At 30.4% G+C, this 24314-nt stretch overlaps 1 protein-coding gene across 1 annotated transcript; it reads right to left on the reverse strand.

Annotated features, from left to right (window-relative positions):
- Positions 1-880: 880 nt before the first annotated feature.
- LOC143242446 (anoctamin-5-like) lies at positions 881-23035 on the reverse strand. Its single transcript, XM_076485851.1, has 6 exons — positions 23010-23035; positions 13827-13897; positions 12934-13025; positions 11646-11801; positions 8611-8706; positions 881-1048 (listed from the first exon to the last, which is right to left on the reverse strand). The coding sequence occupies exons 3-6, from the start codon at positions 12982-12984 to the stop codon at positions 896-898; spliced, it is 456 nt and encodes a 151-aa protein (XP_076341966.1). The 5' UTR covers positions 12985-13025; positions 13827-13897; positions 23010-23035; the 3' UTR covers positions 881-895.
- Between the last annotated feature and the right edge of the window lie 1279 nt (positions 23036-24314).

A 24314-nucleotide genomic window follows, 5' to 3' on the forward strand; every position in this document is an offset into this window, starting at 1 on the left:
GATCTTACTTGCCAATCTAAAATGTTTAATATAGAAGCTGATGAACCATACAGGCTTAATAATAAAGACAAATCTTTTGTTAAATCTAAAATACTTTCTAACCAACTTTACAAATAAAAAAAGGATAATTTTGATTTATTTTAATGGTTACAAGATTGGTCATACTGACAAACCTCATACAGAGTTTGGGTAGAATAATACAAAATACAGTCTTGTTTTACTGACTAAAATGTTTTAAGTTTATTTACGATGTTTAAATTTAAATTTCAGATGATTTACGTTTTTAATCTACATGATAATCACTTTACACCCACAGTAGTCAATTTTCTGATTCCACATATTCACAGACTCTTGCAGTGAAAGAGACTTCATTATAAATTATGTTTTCTCAACAAATGATTTAATGATCATTCACAGTCGATGAAATTTTTATGAAGATACACAAAACGTATTAGAAATTATTGTGGTGAAACTATAAAGATAAATTTGGATTCACAAACTTGGCAGATTCAACCAAGCCCACAGTGAAAAGAAATGATGGTAATGATTTGACTCACTATCTGTTGTTTATGGGTTCAAATCCCTGTTATCCCCAAACATGTTCATACTTTTACCTATTGGGATGTTGTAACATCAAAATCCATTTCACTCTTTGTTAATAAAAAAAGTAGTTCAAGAGTGGGTAGTAGGTGGTTCTAACTAGCTGTCTTCTCTTTGGTATGTCACTGCTAAATTAGGGATGTCTAACACAGTTAGCCCTTAAGTTGCTTTGGCCAAAATACAAAACTAACCAAACATCAAAAAATATTAAAACACTCAATGTACAGAATATCACCTGACTAAAATTAACAAAGATTTGTAGCAAATAAAATCCAGAAAGCCCAAACATGTGTACTTACAAGTATTCCCTAGCTCTTCTATATTCAGTTGTAAACTGTTGCCTCTTTGATGTTTTGGAGGCAAAGAGGTGTGAAATTGAATGACAAACACCACTTATACCTCCTTTTATTTCTTTTTCATTACCCGTTGAAAGCTGAAACTCTGGTACCTAAAAGAAATACAAAAATAACATTTTTAAACTGGTGTATGATTTTAAAAATGCTGAACTCCTCAAAATACATGTGAAATGTATAACAAATTTATCACAACATAATTTATAACCAGTAGAAAATCTGTTAAAAAACTGATACTATTCTTCAAAAGAGAGAGAGAGAAAGGAAGGAAAATATAATATCACAATAATTTATGTTTGAAGCAGGATATACTCAGTGTGTCATTGAGAAAATATCTCACTGTCTCTGGCTCTCTAATTAGCTAAATTTATCAATTATCTGTAAGATCATATGGGATGAATCATACTTTAATCAATTATTTGTATTCTAGACTTTCTATTGGTTATAAATTTAATAGGACTTAGCCTCAGAAAAATGTATCAGCAATTTGTAAATTTGAGCAAGTTGAAGGGCAGGTGTGGCAAGAAGTTCTTCCATCTTCATTGGTTGCTCTGTAGTTCCATATGATTGAAGGATATAAGATAAAGATTTAGAAGATTAATGACATTTTACATAACATTTCATAGTTTAAGGGGGAAGTTCAAAAGAGGTCATAACTAAAGAACAAATATTCAAATTCTCACACTAGGGTAATTTAAAATTGTTTTAAATATTTTCTTATATTATTAAGAACTAAAAAATATTTATATATTAAAAGCTGCATTATCATCTATGGTTTGTTGTCAAGTTTGTTAGGTACATCATGGTAGTTAAGTAGTTTAATTATATTTTGAATCTAAATTAAAAAAAAGTCATGACACGTTAGTTTAACCAGTCTGTGTGCTAAAAGTTCATACATCCCAAGTGTCTTGTTTGGATCATGAAAGGCATCAACCAATGTACTTATAGTTTTATTTGGACTATACTCTGTCCTTAAATACAAAATGATTAGCAAGTGTACTGCAAGTGATTCCAGTGCCAGCGGTAAGCCAAAAAACTGCGAGAAAAGCCTTCTCAGTTACAACAAAACTGGAAACCATCAAGAAGTTTGATGAAAGCCAAAGACTTACTAAAAACTCCAAAGCATTTAAGTTCTCACCATCAACTACAGCAACTATCAAGAAAGAGAAAATTATCCAAAATGCTGAGTCTTCCATACGTGCATCTGTTAAGTTACTAAATCAGTATTGCCTGAAGATAATGGATAGCAAATGCTGACTTGACAGATTAAAAAAAAAGAGCATAATTTACACAGCCTACAGGTGGTAAGTGCTGACAAGGAAGCAACATCAATATGCCAACCAGTTTTAAAAGATATTATTGAACAAAGAGGACATATGACCCATCAGGTTTTCAACATTTGAAAGACTGATCTATATTGGAAGAAGATGCCAGACAGAACAGGTTTAAACAACAAAACAAATTTTGAGGATTTGTTTACAACTTTTCTGCCCTGCAGTAGAGATGTTTCTCTATGGAAAATGCTGCCCATAAATCACTAGTGGTTGATGACAAATCACAAAATCACCCTAACAACCTAATTTACATATCAACAAACATTTCTGTGGAGTTTCTTCCTCCAAACACCACTTCATTGATCCAACCTATAAATCAATACATCATAGCTTCTTTTAAAACATATTACTTGTGACAAATCTTCAGATAAATGATCAGGGGCAGTGGATAGCAACAGAAACACCTAAATCAGAAGTTTCTGGAAACCATTGAACATCAAGAACGTGAAGAGGTTACAACCTCCAATATGAATGCAGTTTGGAAAAAAAAAAAAAAAAAAAAACTGGCTAAAACGTGTGCACAATTTTCAACCTCTTGTTAAACAAAAATCACATCAGTTTGGATTTTAGTGGAATTGAAGAGCAACTCATCAATGACTTACTGAAATCATACTATAAACAAATTTCCAATGAAGAACTGATAAAACACTGACCAAAATTAGCTGCTTATGAATAGAAAGATGACTAAGAACCAGAATAACAATTGTTTTTAAAACAGAAAAAGCTGCCAAATTGATTTTTACTATTTTAACAAATTGTCAAAATCCAGACCAAAATTGTGATTGAACCCTTAATAATTGAACACAATGTTTAAAATGCCCTAATCTTGTATAAGAACTTTACAGAGATAAAAAGTGAGCATGCTAGACAAACAGCATTGGCAGCATTCTTCAATCAGTCTACACCACTGCTTCCTAGCCACGATGATGTTGACACTCCCACTAGGTCCAGCATGGCCAGGTTGTTAAGGCACTCCACTCGTAATCGTAATCCGAGGGTCGCGAGTTCAAATCCCCATCATACCAAACATGCTCACTACTTCAGTGGTGGGGGCATTATAATGTGACAGCCAATCCCATTATCTGTTCATAAAAGAGTAGCCCAAGAGTTGGCAGTGGGTGATGATAACTAGCTGCCTTTCCTCTTGTCTTACACTACTAAACTTGGGACAGCTAGCACAGATAGCCCTCATGCAGCTTTGTTTAAAATAAAAAAAACAAATAAAATTAAAAACATTTGATTATAGTAATAATTACACCATTTTCTTTTAATTAAAATTTAAAAATATCATTCATAAATAATTTCAATATATTTTGCAAACTACAGGAATTAATACTCAATGTTAGATGTTTCTATGATAATATTTTCCATCAAAGTTATCACGGTTTTTAAACACGCAAATTCTTACAAGCTATGTATTTTTACTCAACAAATACAGGAAATAACTAAAGGAATTAATTTCACAAGTTTCAGATTTATATTTCTTCCAACTTCAATATTTTACACAATAAATCTTTGCATATTAGTTGTGTTTGTGAAAGTCATGATCAGAGTTCTAAACACTATAAAACATATCTGCCAGAATTTACTTTGGGAAAAAAAAAAAAAAAATCAAAGCATATTATTCTATATTAACAAATAACAGTTTGGTTAAACAACATTACAAGATTTCACAGACAGAGCTCATATGCTCACTCTAATGTTTCACAAATGATGTTTCCCCTATCACAAGGCAAACACCATATTTTTCAACATTGTTAGAAATCCAATAACCTTTTTTGCCACCAATAACACGAGTAACAGTTTTACAAAATAATAAAACTTTTTCAAATCTTTCACACATCATGCAACAGATTTACTGTTATGCATTTGTTCTGATGCCTACATTTCTTTCAATTTGATGGTTGTAGTGTATATTGTTGGATGTGTATTATGCAAGCCCCAGCTGTTTTCTAACTTTGTAGAAGATTCTTGAGAGTAAGAATCAACAATATTTGTTTTACAAAATGCTTACACATATTTAAAATGGTTTAACATTCAAGAATATCTCCTTAAACCATATAAATCGATGCACCAAAAGGCAGAACAATTTTTTTTATCACTACAATCAGTGCACTGCAAGCCACAGAAGCTATAATTGTGATTAATACTTATTAATCAGAAAACTATAGAATTTGATCAGGAATGTTTATAGATACTGAACATCACAACCTGTTTAACTTCAGTGAATTGAGTTATGGCATTAGTATATTTACAAGGACATTAAATATCTTTTGTGTGTATCAATCTTGTTGACAAATGACAAATTTAATACATATCAACACTTAATTAACATTTAAATTAAAATTTCCAGCTGTTTGAAATTGTAATACATTATGTACATAACATGATAAATTGGAGACTGATCTGAGATAAATTACAATACATAACAATCAACAATATAATTTCTCTAAAATTAATTTTAAGGTAATAATGAATCACTGTTATATTGCAGCCACGATTAGCTTTACTTCTCTTTAATATCTTACTATATATAATTAAAGCATGTTCTTTACATGGTGTATTATTACAGTACTAACAGTAATTTTGTTGTAGTAAATGTATTTACCATTAGTACTACATCTTGTCCTTAGTCATAATAATAATAATGATGTTAGCTTTCCAGCTACTTCTTATAGTTTCACTTTATTCATTACTTCCTGTACTTACACATTACATCAGTAAAGATATAATGAAACACACATGTGCAGCCACAGTGAAGTAATGTTCTTGTTATCAGAGTATTTTTATTTGAAACTATGTTCTGCAATAAAGAAATAGCTCTTGCATAAACTTTTTTCTAATTTATTGAATCTTGAATGCAGCACAAAGTGGAGAATTGTTTTATGGATTTTTGTGGTACCAATACAAGTTAGTTTGTTTTATAAATCTATTTTTATTAGCACTAGTTTTGTCATGACATTTTAATCATAAAAATTAATTTATATTGCTAGCTTATTATACAGAATTAAGCCTATCCTAAATCACCTAAGCTAATTATTATCATGAGTTATTACTGGAATTACAGCCAAGAATATCACTAACAAACAACAATACTCAACTGACAACAACAAAGAGATTACAAGCAAAAATGTAAAACCGTATATTTAATTAGTAATATCTATTACTGAGTTGATTTTCATCGGTTTTATGTGGACAGCTGCCCTGTATCAGATATTCAAATTAATTACATAATGGTCTTGACTTTGTTGTAGCCTTCTGTTAAAATATTGTATCACAACAATAGTTTTTTATCACACCAACTCCACATTATACTGTTGACATCCTCCTATCATCCCTTCCTTGTAAACAGTGATGATGTAACACTGAATAAGTTCCCACCAGTTGAATGTATTATGCTACATAGCAATTAGGGATGGTACAAGGAGTGACAGTGGTCTTTAGAATAATGTTGACTCTTTTTCTCATTATCATATATATATACCATATGTTTCAGCAAGAAAAAAACATGAAGTCAAGCTTATCATTTGAAACATTACTTTTCACCAAATTAGAGCAGTTTATTCGAAATCTGCTCCCCTCATCAGTAACCCCAGAAAAGGACAAAGTAGAAAACTAAACTCCTTGCAGTAGGGGACTGTAATTTATATGACTGAATTTTCCTTTATTCACCACAATACACCTACATTTGTAAACATATTTAAAGAATATAAGTGGTATTTAGCACTAGTTGCTTCAGAATGAATGAAAGTCATTACAGTAAAAAAAAAAAATGCTTAAGTGCAAATATAACGAGTTATCTCCTTAATCACACTTTAAGAGAAAGATCTGCATGTTAACGCTCTAGTATGATGAGACAGATTTGAATTACAGCACTGTACCTAAAATGATTAACTTTTACACATTTGGTTTATGGCAAATCAATGGTCCTTTGACAATATTAAATGTCATGAGTATACTTACAGAACAGACTCAAGAATGTTTGTCAAAGCCCTTTATGAAGAAGAATATTGATCTGGAATGCTTTTAACGAAACACAGTTCAAATAATTTGACAGTGCAACACAGCCGTGAAAGGATTTACTAAATACACTCGAGAAATACATCACAGTCCTCTGTGAGGAAAGATGTTTATACAGAATATTTAGAGAAGCAAAACAATTTAAAACCTTTTAAAATCCATGAAAGAATTTGCAACAATACATTCAAAAACAGTAACAAGCTTCAAAACCACATCCCAAACAAGTACAGAGCAAACTTAAAAATTTGGCTTAGGAAAATGTACCCTTCTACTCTAAAGATAATAAACAATGATATGAAGTTCATGAAAGTTTAAAAGTATTCAGCCATACCACAAAATCAATGTCTAATTACATGCAAAAGATGCAGTAATGCTGGAATTAAAGCAATTCCATTCAATAACATACCCATTATGTCCTTTAATTCAGAACCAATAATCATCATAAACTAAGTTTTTGAAAGCCAATGTCCACACCTTCATCTGTTATTAATAAAATCTTTCTACTTAAAAAATAAATCATATACAAACAAACTTAACATAGATGCTACATTAAGAGTTTTTTATCTCAAATCTATCCATATCTTAAATCACGGCTTTATATTGTTTCACATAACTTAGGTGGCCAGTAGTTGTTGATTCAACATTATAAAGATTGTATTAAGTGTTGCAATAACACTAAAGAAAAAACTGACAACATTTCAATTATTTGAAACACTTCTCAAAGATATTAATATAATTATATTTATTTTTATACATTCTTGTTCTAAGGAAGACATTTATAGGCACTGATCTTTAAATTTTGCTTCCAAAATTTACATTAATCTCTAAAATGAAAGGACAGCAAGAAAGAACACTTTTTCTAACTTATTCATCAGAATTCACGTATATCAGTATTTTATGCTCTATCTGACGTGTAATATTTCAGTATTGATGTATAGAAAATATCAAAGGAATAGTATAACAACACGATCATTTTTAAAATAATACAAGAATGTTATAATAATCATTTTAATCCAAACAAAAATGCACAAATTTTGCCAAACATTTTGAAAATTATTTCAAACTGTCACTGCTATAGTTGTTATACAATCAGTAGTTAAGTTTTATAGCTGACAACTGTGTGCAAAAAAATTGTGGAACAAATAAAACTCATTAATATTTCATAAAAGTAATTGATCCTGTAATGTATATGAAAAAAAAATTAGCAAACTATAAAAGCTGTGATATATCTTTTACAATTCATAAGTTAGTACTGTTCCATTGACCTCTTCGTTACACATACATTTAACATTAAGATATCTCGGAAGCAGCAAAGACTGGGAATATAACCACTATGTGGAATTTCATGAAGAAATTTTTCATATCACATTAAACTGTAAATTTTTCTTAATTAGTTGATTATAGATTCCAAATTAAGAGTATGTAAAAACAGGATTTTAAATCCATCTTTTGTATGTAACATTTCTGTGCCAACACAAACATTTTTTCAACACAAGGATTTATCAACCAGGATGGATGTGATGGTAGACAAAAAACCCTATCCAAATATGTAATATTTCTTTTCTACAAAATGCAACATTTAAGACATAACTGGTTTCAACTCCCTTGATATGTTGCTTTAAAATTATCTCTTCACAAATGTCTGTAAATGCTAAGAATTTATTTGCATTTTACTTTACTTAATCAAAATGAGAAAATCAAAAGCTGTTCTCTTCTAAACACCATTTCAGTGTAATCACAAAATCAAATTAAAGAACTACTTCCAGTGGTGGATTAAGAACATGTAGTGTCACACAGCTGTTGAACATCATTTAGGAAGGAACATCACACTGAGTTTTATGGTCATGCAAAGGAAACAAACTTACTTAACACATTCCACCAGACAAAAAGGGAAATCCATGAATTTACAAAGAAATAATTGTATAACAACTAAATACAGTAATAGTATAATAACTTCAGCTCTGATTAATATCAGTGATACAGTGTTTTGTTTGAAGATACTTTTTTATTCACATCATAAATATACTTAACTTGTGTAAATTAATTAATTTATTTAATATTTTTAGTTCAAACTTGCATATAGTTGAAGACAATTTGAAGTAGAATATACAAAGTTGAAAAAGAATAATTACATAAATATTTGGTTATAATTAATACAGTACAAGTTTTCAACATAATTCTAAACACTGGTAAAACTTCCATCACATTTTCGTCAGTCTCATAAAAAGCTTGCATATCTTTACAAATCAATGAGCAAATACTCATTGTAAACTGTATAACAAGCTATCATTAAATCATCTTACCTCCTTAATCGGCATTTTCATCTTTATTATTTCAGCATATCGAGTTAAAACTTCCCATGGGGCATGAATTTTGACAAAGTTTACACCAACAGAGCACTATTGAAAGATAAAAAATAAGATGTAACCTTACAGAGGTTTTCTTATTATCTATTTTCAATTCAAATGGTATTGTGAGTAAAAATATAAATAAATATATGATTTAAAACATATTTCACACAATTCAAAAAGTTTGAAAATTTTAAGATAATAGTCCAAAAATATGTTTTCAGTAATATAAATAACTTTTTTTCATATTTTAACACTCTTACCACGAGCTCAGTAAAGTCAACTTGGTTTGTGGCCCCAAACTGACCTTTAGTTTTCATATTGTGACTCAATGTTTTTATGTAACTTTGAAATTTCACAAGCTTTCAGTGAACATTACCAGATTTTTGAATACAAACACCAGAAATAAATCAAAGTATTGACTGCTCCAAGTGGTTATTACAAAAGATAAAAAATAATTTCCTTCATCTGAAAATTATCAAATTTCATTTGTGTAATCTCCAAAACTTCTTGAATAAATATCAAAAGTTTTTCTCAATAAAACTTCATATTCTATCTTCTATTTTCTCTATCCTAATTCTCCATGCATTTTTTTTCAGTTTGACACTCCTCATAAACACCATGATAAAAAAAAAAGGAAACAAATCAAAATTATCATTATGTTCTTTCCATAATGACTGCAAATTGTAACAGGAAACTATGATTTTATCAAAAGTAGCTTAAATATTGTGATAATATAATTTCTACTGAAATATTTTTGTTTTATTGCTCTTTGAACTGTGTCTAACTAATAATTCCACCACAATAGTTGAAAATCCCATGACAAAGTGTATCATATATTACATGATCAAATAATGTAACTCATGAACTACTCACAAGCATACCTTGTGAAGCATTTGTAGTACCATTGTTATTTTTCTCTACCTTACCAAATTAAACCTTCTTCAATTTAACAACTATCTACTTTTTTATATTTTATTTACTTTCATTATAATGAATAAGAAATAGATGTGAAAAACAAAAAATTACAGTACTTCACTGGATCTTCAAATTTTTTGTTTTTGACAAAATTTAAGCCTAGTGTTTTGTATTAGTAGTATAAACAGGCTAAAAATTTTTGATTCGTTTAATTAATGCACTTACATACACAAAATAATAAAACAAGGAAAACAAACAATCTCCTACAACTATCACAATTTCTCTGGCTTTCCACCTATGAGATAAAATTTCAGGTAAGCTCATCAAAATGTATCACATGGAAATAACATTTGAACTGGAGGGAAAATAAACAATTCTCTGAAGAAAAAAAAATGAAGTAATATAATATATAATTTGTTAGATTAAATCTTTGACTTTTTTATTGCATATAAATAAATATAGTTTATGACATCAGAAAGAACTACTGGTAATTTGTGAAAGAAAGAATGTGAGAGGCAGGTGTGGTAAGTGGATCTGATTTTCTTATTTATGGCTCTGTAAATTAATTATATTGAAGGCTTTAAAAATATGCTTTGCTTGAGCAATAACTATGTTACAACAAATAATTTCTACATCTACTTTTAGGAGAAGAAAATAAATAAGAGAGGAGACAAAAACTAGACGGTAAATTACACAATTTTCATACTATGGGAGTTTGAGGATTTTTTTAAAAGTATTTACTTATAAAATTAAGAATTTAAAATTTATGTAATATTAATATTTTAATTATTAAACATCTTTTGATTTCATGTTTATTCATATACAATGATATTAAAGTGAGATAGTTACACTTTAAATATAACTGTGAAAATGTGACATAAGCCCTAAGACCTATCCTCAGGATGAGGAGTAACCAATTTACCACATGCTATATTTCATTTATTTTTAATTCTTTTATAACAGCCCATAAAAGGTCTCAAAAGGAGAAAACTTAAATGCACTAATCACATCATGTTATTACTTTATTATTTAAAGTCAGCTCTGGTTCTATATTTTAATACATTAAAGAATTGATTAAATAACATATGAATATCATGGTTCACACAGTAAAAGATGTTTCTAGTGTGGTTTCTACATCATATTTTTGTTATGAGTGCAATGTTTGTTTGTTTTAGAGCAAAGCCACATTGAGCTATCTGCTGTGTCCACCATAGGGAATACAACCCTGGATTTTAGTGTTATCACTAAACTTATCACTATCCCACCAGGGGAACAAAAGCAAGAATGAGCAATATGTGATTTCTTTAACGTACTTTTGTCAAATATTATTAAGTTAAAAACCGTTTTTGGGTAAAAATTCATTTCCACAGCAAACAGAGTATATACAACTTAATATATTAATTTAAGCTTAACCTAAATCTCCTTAGCCTAATAAACCTTATAAAATATTACTAGGATTATAAGTAAAATTATTAATAAAAACAGGTTACCCAACTCTTCACGTAATCATTGTAAATATTTTTGTGATACAGTATACCATTAGATAGACCAGTGTATCAAGCTTGTTACATAATTTGTTGATCTATGCACAAAGCTATCTTTTATCTTAAGAAATTACTAAAAACAAATGTTACACTAATAATTATAGCACTAGCTTTAAATATTTCATATGAATAAACTCTTGAAATGAATACTTTTTTTTCTAAGTACTGGTAGTTTGTTAAATATATGATGAACTATTTAAAGTTAACAACTAAAGAAAAGGAATATTTATGTAATATAAATATAAAACAAGTCTGAAGAAAGACACATTAAAAACACAACAATGAAAGATACAGCAAAATAATAGCTTTGCAAATAAGCAAAAACTCTGAAGACTTGCATTTATTACTTTAACTACATGATATGAAAATAAATCTTGTAACCAAACACACAATGTTACTTTAATTACATTTTATATTATCATAAATATTATGTTTCGTACTTTATTTTCTTATGTAAAACAAACACCTGAACCATCTGTTAACAATTCATCATGAAATAACAGATATGTAATGAAAAACAACATTTACTTGATGAACATGTTCCAGTTCAAGCCCTTCGTCCTCCAAATTGGCTTCAAAAATTTGTCTAATATTTCTGTGAGGACCACTGTCCTTCTCTGAAGATGACTTGTAAACCAACACAAAGTCAGTTTGATGGTGTTCATCATCAAACAGAGAAGGTTCCTAGTTAATACAATTCCAAAATTTTATAACTGTAATTAGGTTTTTATTTCATCTAAACAAAATCATTATTGGTTTGTCTGAATGTTTTGTTTCTTGTTCATAATGAAAATAATTTAATATATACATATACACTTGATCTTTTCTCATCTATCAAAAGTGAATCTGTATTTATAAAAAATTATTAATAGGCTTCTAAAGGGTATATAAGCACATTTACTGAAATATCCTAGTGACAGTTTGTAATTTCTGTACATGTAAAGCTCACGAGCTGCATAAATGAATAAGTTTTCTTACCACAGAACATGGGGAAACCTCCCCTAAACTTACTCCCACCCAAAAAACTTTGTTCAAAATTTAAGGGTTTTATTTCTAAATGATAACTTTTGTAATAATAAATAAGGGGCCCTTAAAAGAGGACCATTTTAAACATACTTCTAAAAAAAGATCTTTGGATATAAAACCAGACAATGTTTATAGACATAGTATGTCTTTAGCACAGGAATCTTTTGCACCACAGAATTCACCAAATACAATTCTTCCCCTCGAGAAAAAAATTTTGAAAGAAAATCTTTAAATGTTGCAGAATAGTTTATGATTTTGAAGAAAAAAAGCATTTAATTTCAGTAATTGATGCAAAAAAATTACATCATGTACATCAAACCTGTCATATTAATTCCCTTGATAAAAAACAAGACATGTTATATACACAAAGGGGCACAGTAAATATTTATATTATGAATAAATATACAAAATATAATCATATCAAAATTACACTAGTGTTCTATATATATATATATATATGTATTTAAAATGCTGGAAAGAATCAAGCCAACTTAAGGTGTATATAAGACACATTTATTCCACCATTCAATACCTCAATTATTGAACTACTTAATTCACATGACAGTTGTACATTAAAAACTGTTTATAAGATTTGATTTTTTTACATACACCATTAGAACTTTAAAATACAAGAAATTTGAATATTTGTTGATGTTTTTAAGTAAAAAAAGTTAGCAACGTAACTATTTTGTAATGACAAAACAGGAGAAGTGCTAATAAACATGCATCATGTAATAAATAATAAACAGAATCATAAACTCTTTTTAACTATTGAACAATGTAATAATACCTCTGTGGATTCCTCAATCTGAATATCAATTTCACTTGATATTGATGTCATATCTTTAGCACTTTCATAAGTGCTCGACTCAGACTCTGAATCTAACAGAAATAATAATAATAAAAACAATTAAAGAATACACAAAAATGGTAATTTTTTAATGTTGTTCACTGTTGAAATTAAAAGTAAATTGTAAGGAAAATCTGGTTTTCTTATGTCCAAATGTTTTTTACTTTTCAAATATTAACCTTCAAAATGAACAAACAAACACTACCTACACTAACCAGTCTTTTATATCTGCCAGGTTACGTTTTCAATGAGATAATGACAAACTGTAGTTAGTGACCAATCAATCATAAAAAATGGCTCTAAATTAACTGTTTGTTGAATATAATCTCCTGTTAGCTGTAAATCGTTTTTTAGATATTTAAAAAAAAATCAGACTCAAAACAATTATAAATGTCATTTAACTACAGTGTCTCTACAAATATTTGATTTGCCGTTCGTCACGTGAGTTATACCAGTTTCAGAGAATTTCACCACTAATGATTTAGCCTCGACAAGTGCAAATTGAGGGGTTAAATTCCCTAAAACTGGTATAATGTTTCAACAAGTGGTGAATGAAATGAAAGATCTTACTTCATATTTATTATTTTAAATCCCTCTGGTAAGTAATTCACAAGAATAAATTCAGCACATTTTATGTACATATAAAACATTTTGTAGAACAGACAAAAGCACATTTTTCTTTAGAAAGTAACAGTTGAAATGATGATATTAAATCAAAATTATTAAACACATATATAAAATGACAAGAAAAACTTGTACCATTACAACATGGAAAACATGTTTCTTTTTCAATATTTGTCTTGAAATATTTAATATTCTTATTCTGTACTTACCTGCTAAACTTCTTTGGCCTGTTTCAACATCAGGCCCTTCTCCCTCATTTTCTTAATGTTGAACAGCTAATCTAGATAACCAAATGTGACATTTACAGAAACTTTAAGACACACTACACTTGCTAAATGTAACCATATATTATTCAACCAAATTACACAGTTATTTGAGAATTATTAGATGTTTTAAAACACAAATCTAGCATTGTAGAAGACAAATATTAACCAGATATTGAATCAATATCAACATGTACGATAACAGACTGCAACAATGATTTGCATTTAACTTGATAAAACCATGTCAACTATCTTTACATAAAAGCACTTTGATAAGAGACATCACATACATTAATGACACTTGTGTTAAGAGGTTTCATATAGGAATATTTAAAAAAATGTTTTTGATTTATTCTGTTAAAAAAGGTTGGGTAAATTTAACATCATATTTGTACAAATTATTATAATTTCAGAGATTAAAACTTTTTTGTGTGCAAAAGTTGTGCTATTTAAAAACAAACTAAAACTGATTCACTGTTCTTTTGTAACTAAGGTTTATGTAAATATACTTTATTTTAACCCCAAGTTAATTCCAAAGAAAGCCATACACCACAGTTATTCTTTTCCAAAGGACATGAGGAAGCTTACAGATCAGACTATCTCTGGTCTGCCCAACACTGGTATCAAAACCTGATTTTTAGTGGTGTTAGTACACAGACTGGAAAGCTAATTATAAAAGTATTTATAACTTATTTGATTTTGAGTTATATACAAATGCAAAGTAAAAATTACCAAAGACTTCAATAAACTCATGCATGTTTTTGTCAAAACTACAAATATCTTTCCAACCAGACAGATGACATTATAATATATTTCTACTGACATTTTTCAATTTGGAAAGATATTTTATTAAAATTATGCCTTACAGGATTTACCTTTGTCCTTCACATTCTTTGATTTTAGCATCACAATTAATGAATAGCAGGAACAGACAACTAACCATGGATGGCTATTTATTCTGAAACTAGTTTTTTTGCAGGGTCAAATTATCACAATGCTTTTTAATATTAGATATGAAATGTAAACATTTTTGATGAAGAAAAAACAGAGAAAAAAGTTAGTTTTATATGATTTTCATAAATTAATACAGAAGTCATTGACTTTGACACCATACTATTCTTCTTTTGCTCATTAAAATATAATATATAAGTAAATCCCAGTTGTCACTTTCACTTTGTGATGCTCATATTATTAGCAAATTTTAATTTAAGTTTCACCATTCTTACAACTTTGTTGAATGTGTACCAGAAAGTTTTATTTTCTCAAAGTGCATTTGTTTTCTTAATACAATGGTGGTGTTGAGTTAACAAGGCTCACAGAAAGAATGGAAGAGGACACTGTTTGTTTTGTTTTACAAAACTCAAACTCATCATAATTTTGACAAGTCAGGTAAAATTAATAAAAATAGAAAGGTTTAAACAAAACTGAACAAAAACTTCAAAGTCAGAAAATTCCTTTGTGTTTGTAATTTAAAAATATACTTATAAACTCATCATAGCCTTCAGAAAAATTGACTGGTTATGTTAAAAATGATTGACATCATTACTTATGATGATGACAAACCTCTATGTCTAATACTGAATACATCTCTTTAATCTTCAGATGATTATAATTATTTCAGGTCTCCATGTACATCTATCAGATATGAGTTACATGTATAAACTGATCTTATAGGATGACCAAATAATTGGGTTTCAGCCTTTGGTGTGATGTATTAGGCTGCTATCTATTTCTGCAAAATTTAAAGCAACACCTGGCACTGAACAAAGTTAAGAAATTTTGCTGTTATGATGTACATCCAAATCTAAATCCAGGTTACACATCAGGCCAAAGTACTAACACTAGACAAATTTGTGGGTCACAGTATGGGCAAATTACGCGTGCAGTAACAATTAGTATTAGTTTTATTTGAGAACCAGATAACTTGACTGACGTACTTTTAGGCTTAATAATCATATTTATAAAAGAAATTTTCCTTTACTGTTTACCGATCTAAAATTCTTCTAATATTTATAACTGAATCCTTTCTCTCAACAATTAGTATATACGAATGCAACTTTTCAGTTCCCAATATCCAACAGTTACGGTCACATATACATGTTTTTTCTGAAGAATGCGATATCCTTGTTAAAAAGTAGTTTTAAAAATTATCATGTATTTTCAATTCTGCATCAGACTGCTAAACAAATGCCAACGCGAAAACAAACAGTTGAAAATAAATGCAATAAAGTTAATAAACTTAAGAAACAATTTAATGCGAAAAAATACCTTAAATATTCTTTATCCAAAATTTGTTTCACTCTGCTTTGTTCGCTTTATTGATACTTAATTTTTTGAAATCGTAACGAATGCGCATTAGTGACAAAGAAGGCAACTGCGCAGGTTCTGCAGGAAGACATGCGCATTGCATACGACAGAAAATATGACGTTCGCCTTTGTCATTATTTATATTTATTTTACAGCAGTAATATTGTTGTTTATCTGTTAAATAGCCATTAAAATTAAAATTTGCAAATAAAAACTGCGCCAAACTCTATTTTTAGATAAAGTTTGAAATTTTATCGCGACAACATATAAACTGTGTATGAGTTACCACATAAAATCCTTTAAAAAATTAAACTTCGATAATTATGCACTGTACTTTTTATATATGAAAAACGGCTCGTTTGGGTTGAGAATTTTTTTTATGTAAAGAAGCAAACAACGTTTTGACCTTCCTTGGTCATCGTCAGAGTTACAAAGAAAAAAAGAAGTAACTTACTGATAGCTGACCACATGTTCAGAAGCGGTGTTGAATTTAGCGAAAAAAATCTACTCTAGGGCTGTATGCACCACGAAAATGGAGTCGCTGCAAGTTATTTCCTTTTCAACATTAGTTATAAATCTGTAGTTTTCGTATACGTGTATTACCGACGAGTTGCTCTTGGTAACAATAGACGATAAGCCTAAAAGTACTGCTACCGCCACTCATTGGGTTGGTAATAAACTTACGGACTCCAGCAGTAAAATTTGGTTTTTAGATTCCCCACGGTAAACAGAGTTTGGATAATTCATTATACAACTTTGCATCGAGAATATAATAATAACACCTAAAATGATTTCAAGACAACAAGCACTATCATCGGAAATTTGAAATTGTCTTTTTTTTTTGCACCCTAGTGGCACTGAAGTATATCTGACGACTCGCACCGGTAGAAACCGGGTTTTGAATCATGTAGTGGGCAAAGCATAGATAGCCCGTTGTATAGCTTTGTGCTTACTTCTAAACAAACCAAACCAAAATTTTGCCTTTAATAAACAGTAACACATTACCTGTTTTGTTTTGTATTTAAACAGGAATGCATGACTTGCTTCGCTTTTCAACAAAATGCATGACTGTTGTTTTCTCTTCAACAAGAATGCATGACTCGTTTGGCAAGAAAAAAAACGTTTTACCCATAATTCACAACTACTGACTAAGATATAGTAAAAACAAACACTCCAACATATCCTGAAAAAATAATTTTTGGTATAACTTTCATATATCTAGAGAATAATAATGTCACCATTAGGATCATCAAACCATAAAATTAGAAGCAAGTCTGAAAGAAACAATTAAAGCTGAACTTGTAGTACTTACACATAAAAAAACACCAGAAGTAGTCACCTGTGAGGAAGATGCAGGAAGTTTGATGACAAATCCTCACCTAATTACACTTTACCATCTCAGTATACAAGAGTTGTATTACTAAAGATATAGCGAAGTTACAGCTGATTAATGCTGTAGACCACTTACTCAAGGAAAATAAAGATGACTTCTCCACTAGACCTCATGGCGTAGGCAAAACAAATACCTCATAAGATTGATACTGGCAGTGGAACTACAATCACGCCAGTTGGCTTAATGACAACAACTTGCAAAAAGGCTGAAACACACAAAGAAATCGAAGGTTTCAAATAACAAGGGGTGTAAAATCCGAGTACTGAACCTTGTGCATCATTATGAATTGTTACGGAAGAATGAATCAATCTTTAAGATTAAAAAAGTTGTATACTTTCACAAAGAATAATTCCAGCAACTGCCAAGGATGTACTCTTCCTTGGATGTTTGTCTGGATGAAAATATTTTCAGTAATGGATTTTAGGAGAGGATATTAGTAAGCTCAAGACAATAAGGCAAGTTGAGAGAAGACAGTCTTTTCCTCTGGGAATGGCTTACGGCAATTTTGGTGTAGTCATTTGAATTACGTCATGAACCTGTTACTCTTCATTGACTATTTGTGTTTTTCTTTGAAAAACCATAAAACGCCACTGCATACAGGATGAACTTTTCTAATGCTTGTGATGGACCAATAACATTTCTGAAACAATCGAAGGAAGAAAATCTTTGTGAATTGTTTCATTACTAAAATTTCCTGGGACACAGATTCAGCAGACAAATTGCATTCACAGACCTATTTAAGACTCAATCTGTGTGAAGTTAGGGGCTTTCTTGAACTGTGCTCTCAGTATAGTCATTCTGTAAAACTGTTGTGATACAACTTGTCATCTACACTATTATTATTTGAAGCATCAAAGTAGGTGGCTGGAATTTTGTAGTTCGGAGTTCTGTACAGCAAGATGACTCCATAAACTTCAACTGTATAACTTAAAGGTTGTGCACCACTTTAAACAGTTATAGAAATACTGACACATTATCCACAAAACCATTTATTTATAAAGAACATGTGCAAGCACTGTGATAAGTGAAATGCATGAGAATGAAGACAACTAGCCCAAGTTACAGCAGAAATAGCCAAAGCTAGAATATTCACAAATGATGATAACCTAACATGGTGCAACACTCAACTTTGAAGATGTTAAGGAAAAAGATACATGTTTGAAACTAATTATTCAGTAGATCAAAAAGTGTAGAAAAACTCTCAATTCCAACATTTTTTAAGTACAACCTTAAGAAAATGATGCACTTGGCAGTCCAGGGGCGTAGATGTTTTCTAACCACTTATGTGGACTGTTCAATTTGCAAATTGGTAATCTCTGATTACGTGAACCTGAGAGCGATAAACATGCAGTCACAAAGTAATCTTGTTGCCACAATACTTGCATGTATACTTAGGCCTACTGACTGATACTTACGAATTATCGCTTAGATCGAAAAGCTTAGAAGCACGCCTATATTAAAGATGCACATTTTGGCGACTGAAAAAGCCTACATTAGGCCTAATTATGTAATTCGATTGGTAAGAATCACAAGAAAAACACAACTTGTAGGCTTGTGATGCAATAAAACAATTCAAAAGACTAAACTAAAATAAATCTAATTAACTTAAGATACGATTTAATGCGAAAAAATACCTTAAAAATACTCTATCAAAATTTGTTTAGTACTACTACAACGTTCGATTATTTTTCAAATCGTAACTATGGCGCTTAAGGAACAAACGAAGGCAACTGCGCAGGTTCGAAAAGAAGACATGCGCATTGCATACGACAGAAAATATGTCGTTCGCCTTTTTCTGCTTGTCATTATTAATATCTATTTTAAAGCAGTAATATTGTTGTTTATCCGTTAAATAGCCATTAAAATTAAAATTTGCAAATAACAATTGCGTCAAACTCTATTTTTAGATAAAGATTGAAATTTTCTCGCGACAACTAATAATCTGTAATTGAGTTACCACATAAAATCCTCTACAAAAATTAAACTTCGATAATTATGCACTGTACTTTTATATATATGTAAAAACGGCTCGTTTGGATTGAGAATTTTTTTTTATGTAAAGAAACAAACAACGTTTTGACCTTCTTTGGTTATCGTCAGAGTTACAAAGAAAAAAAGAAGTAACGTTTTCGTAAATTTGGTTTTTAGATTTCCCACGGTAAACAGAGTTTGGATAATTCATTATAGAACTTTGCAACGAGAATATAATAATAACACCTAAAATGATTTCAAGACAACAAGCACTATCATCGGAAATTTGAAATTGTCTTTTTTTTTGCACCCTAATGGCACTGAAGTATATCTGACGACTCGCACCGGTAGTCACAAAGTAATCTTGTTGCCACAATACTTGCATGTATACTTAGGCCTACTGACTGATACTCACGAATTATCGCTTAGATCGAAAAGCTTAGAAGCACGCCTATATTAAAGATGCACATTTTGGCGACTGAAAAAGCCTACATTAGGCCTAATTATGTAATTCGATTGGTAAGAATCACAAGAAAAACACAACTTGTAGGCTTGTGATGCAATAAAACAATTCAAAAGACTAAACTAAAATAAATCTAATTAACTTAAGATACGATTTAATGCGAAAAATACCTTAAAATACTCTTTATCAAAATTTGTTTAGTACTACTACAACGTTCGATTATTTTTCAAATCGTAACTATGGCGCTTAAGGAACAAACGAAGGCAACTGCGCAGGTTCGAAAAGAAGACATGCGCATTACATACGACAGAAAATATGTCGTTCGCCTTTTTCTGCTTGTCATTATTAATATCTATTTTAAAGCAGTAATATTGTTGTTTATCCGTTAAATAGCCATTAAAATTAAAATTTGCAAATAACAATTGCGTCAAACTCTATTTTTAGATAAAGATTGAAATTTTCTCGCGACAACTAATAATCTGTAATTGAGTTACCACATAAAATCCTCTACAAAAATTAAACTTCGATAATTATGCACTGTACTTTTATATATATGTAAAAACGGCTCGTTTGGGTTGAGAATTTTTTTTATGTAAAGAAACAAACAACGTTTTGACCTTCCTTGGTTATCGTCAGAGTTACAAAGAAAAAAAGAAGTAACGTTTTCGTAAATTTGGTTTTTAGATTTCCCACGGTAAACAGAGTTTGGATAATTCATTATAGAACTTTGCAACGAGAATATAATAATAACACCTAAAATGATTTCAAGACAACAAGCACTATCATCGGAAATTTGAAATTGTCTTTTTTTTTTGCACCCTAATGGCACTGAAGTATATCTGACGACTCTTACCGGTAGAAACCGGGTTTTGAATCATGTAGTGGGCAAAGCATAGATAGCCCGTTGTATAGCTTTGTGCTTACTTCTAAACAAACCAAACCAAAATTTTGCCTTTAATAAACAGTAACACATTACCTGTTTTGTTTTGTATTTAAACAGGAATGCATGACTTGCTTCGTTTTTCAACAAAAATGCATGACTGTTGTTTTCTCTTCAACAAGAATGCATGACTCGTTTGGCAAGAAAAAAAAACAACGTTTTACCCATAATTCACAACTACTGACTAAGACATAGTAAAAACAAACACTCCAACATATCCTGAAAAAATAATTTTTGGTATAACTTTCATATATCTAGAGAATAATAATGTCACCATTAGGATCATCAAACCATAAAATTAGAAGCAAGTCTGAAAGAAACAATTAAAGCTGAACTTGTAGTACTTACACATAAAAAAACACCAGAAGTAGTCACCTGTGAGGAAGATGCAGGAAGTTTGATGACAAATCCTCACCTAATTACACTTTACCATCTCGTATACAAGAGTTGTATTACTAAAGATATAGCGAAGTTACAGCTGATTAATGCTGTAGACCACTTACTCGCGGAAAATAAAGATGACTTCTCCACTAGACCTCATGACGTAGGCAAAACAAATACCTCATAAGATCGATACTGGCAGTGGAACTACAATACGCCAGTTGGCTTAATGACAACAACTTGCAAAAAAGGCTGAAACACACAAAGAAATCGAAGGTTTCAAATAACAAGGGTGTAAAATCCGAGTACTGAACCTTGTGCATCATTATGAATTGTTACGGAAGAATGAATCAATCTTTAAGATTAAAAAAGTTGTATACTTTCACAAAGAATAATTCCAGCAACTGCCAAGGATGTACTCTTCCTTGGATGTTTGTCTGGATGAAAATATTTTTCAGTAATGGATTTTAGGAGAGGATATTAGTAAGCTCAAGACAATAAGGCAAGTTGAGAGAAGACAGTCTTTTCCTCTGGGAATGGCTTACGGCAATTTTGGTGTAGTCATTTGAATTACGTCATGAACCTGTTACTCTTCATTGACTATTTGTGTTTTCTTTGAAAACCATAAAACGCCACTGCATACAGGATGAACTTTTCTAATGCTTGTGATGGACCAATAACATTTCTGAAACAATCGAAGGAAGAAAATCTTTGTGAATTGTTTCATTACTAAAATTTCCTGGGACACAGATTCAGCAGACAAATTGCATTCACAGACCTATTTAAGACTCAATCTGTGTGAAGTTAGGGGCTTTCTTGAACTGTGCTCTCAGTATAGTCATTCTGTAAAACTGTTGTGATACAACTTGTCATCTACACTATTATTATTTGAAGCATCAAAGTAGGTGGCTGGAATTTTGTAGTTCGGAGTTCTGTACAGCAAGATGACTCCATAAACTTCAACTGTATAACTTAAATGTTGTGCACCACTTTAAACAGTTATAGAAATACTGACACATTATCCACAAAACCATTTATTTATAAAGAACATGTGCAAGCAGTGATAAGTGAAATGCATGAGAATGAAGACAACTAGCCCAAGTTACAGCAGAAATAGCCAAAGCTAGAATATTCACAAATGATGATAACCTAACATGGTGCAACACTCAACTTTGAAGATGTTAAGGAAAAGATACATGTTTGAAACTAATTATTCAGTAGATCAAAAGTGTAGAAAAACTCTCAATTCCAACATTTTTAAGTACAACCTTAAGAAAATGATGCACTTGGCAGTCCAGGGGCGTAGATGTTTTCTAACCACTTATGTGGACTGTTCAATTTGCAAATTGGTAATCTCTGATTACGTGAACCTGAGAGCGATAAACATGCAGTCACAAAGTAATCTTGTTGCCACAATACTTGCATGTATACTTAGGCCTACTGACTGATGCTTACGAATTATCGCTTAGATCGAAAAGCTTAGAAGCACGCCTATATTAAAGATGCACATTTTGGCGACTGAAAAAGCCTACATTAGGCCTAATTATGTAATTCGATTGGTAAGAATCACAAGAAAAACACAACTTGTAGGCTTGTGATGCAATAAAACAATTCAAAAGACTAAACTAAAATAAATCTAATTAACTTAAGATACGATTTAATGCGAAAAAATACCTTAAAAATACTCTTTATCAAAATTTGTTTAGTACTACTACAACGTTCGATTATTTTTCAAATCGTAACTATGGCGCTTAAGGAACAAACGAAGGCAACTGCGCAGGTTCGAAAAGAAGACATGCGCATTGCATACGACAGAAAATATGTCGTTCGCCTTTTTCTGCTTGTCATTATTAATATCTATTTTAAAGCAGTGATATTGTTGTTTATCCGTTAAATAGCCATTAAAATTAAAATTTGCAAATAACAATTGCGTCAAACTCTATTTTTAGATAAAGATTGAAATTTTCTCGCGACAACTAATAATCTGTAATTGAGTTACCACATAAAATCCTCTACAAAAATTAAACTTCGATAATTATGCACTGTACTTTTATATATATGTAAAAACGGCTCGTTTGGATTGAGAATTTCTTTTTATGTAAAGAAACAAACAACGTTTTGACCTTCTTTGGTTATCGTCAGAGTTACAAAGAAAAAAGAAGTAACGTTTTCGTAAATTTGGTTTTAGATTTCCACGGTAAACAGAGTTTGGATAATTCATTATAGAACTTTGCAACGAGAATATAATAATAACACCTAAAATGATTTCAAGACAACAAGCACTATCATCGGAAATTTGAAATTGTCTTTTTTTTTGCACCCTAATGGCACTGAAGTATATCTGACGACTCGCACCGGTAGTCACAAAGTAATCTTGTTGCCACAATACTTGCATGTATACTTAGGCCTACTGACTGATGCTTACGAATTATCGCTTAGATCGAAAAGCTTAGAAGCACGCCTATATTAAAGATGCACATTTTGGCGACTGAAAAAGCCTACATTAGGCCTAATTATGTAATTCGATTGGTAAGAATCACAAGAAAAACACAACTTGTAGGCTTGTGATGCAATAAAACAATTCAAAAGACTAAACTAAAATAAATCTAATTAACTTAAGATACGATTTAATGCGAAAAAATACCTTAAAAATACTCTTTATCAAAATTTGTTTAGTACTACTACAACGTTCGATTATTTTTCAAATCGTAACTATGGCGCTTAAGGAACAAACGAAGGCAACTGCGCAGGTTCGAAAGAAGACATGCGCATTGCATACGACAGAAAATATGTCGTTCGCCTTTTCTGCTTGTCATTATTAATATCTATTTTAAAGCAGTAATATTGTTGTTTATCCGTTAAATAGCCATTAAAATTAAAATTTGCAAATAACAATTGCGTCAAACTCTATTTTTAGATAAAGATTGAAATTTTCTCGCGACAACTAATAATCTGTAATTGAGTTACCACATAAAATCC

This window comes from Tachypleus tridentatus, unplaced genomic scaffold (genome assembly GCF_004210375.1).
Source record: "Tachypleus tridentatus isolate NWPU-2018 unplaced genomic scaffold, ASM421037v1 Hic_cluster_2, whole genome shotgun sequence".
NCBI classification, from domain to species: Eukaryota; Metazoa; Arthropoda; class Merostomata; order Xiphosura; family Limulidae; genus Tachypleus; species Tachypleus tridentatus.

Bases quoted from the DNA above. Each gene is read 5' to 3' on its own strand.
- LOC143242446 (XM_076485851.1), bottom strand. From the start codon at position 12,984: ATGACATCAATATCAAGTGAAATTGATATTCAGATTGAGGAATCCACA. The intron at 11,802-12,933 runs GTATTATTACAT...TGTATTAACTAG, and splicing joins AGATTGAGGAATCCACAGAG to GAACCTTCTCTGTTTGATGA. The intron at 1,049-8,610 runs GTAAGATGATTT...TATTTCTTTTAG, and splicing joins TGAAAATGCCGATTAAGGAG to GTACCAGAGTTTCAGCTTTC.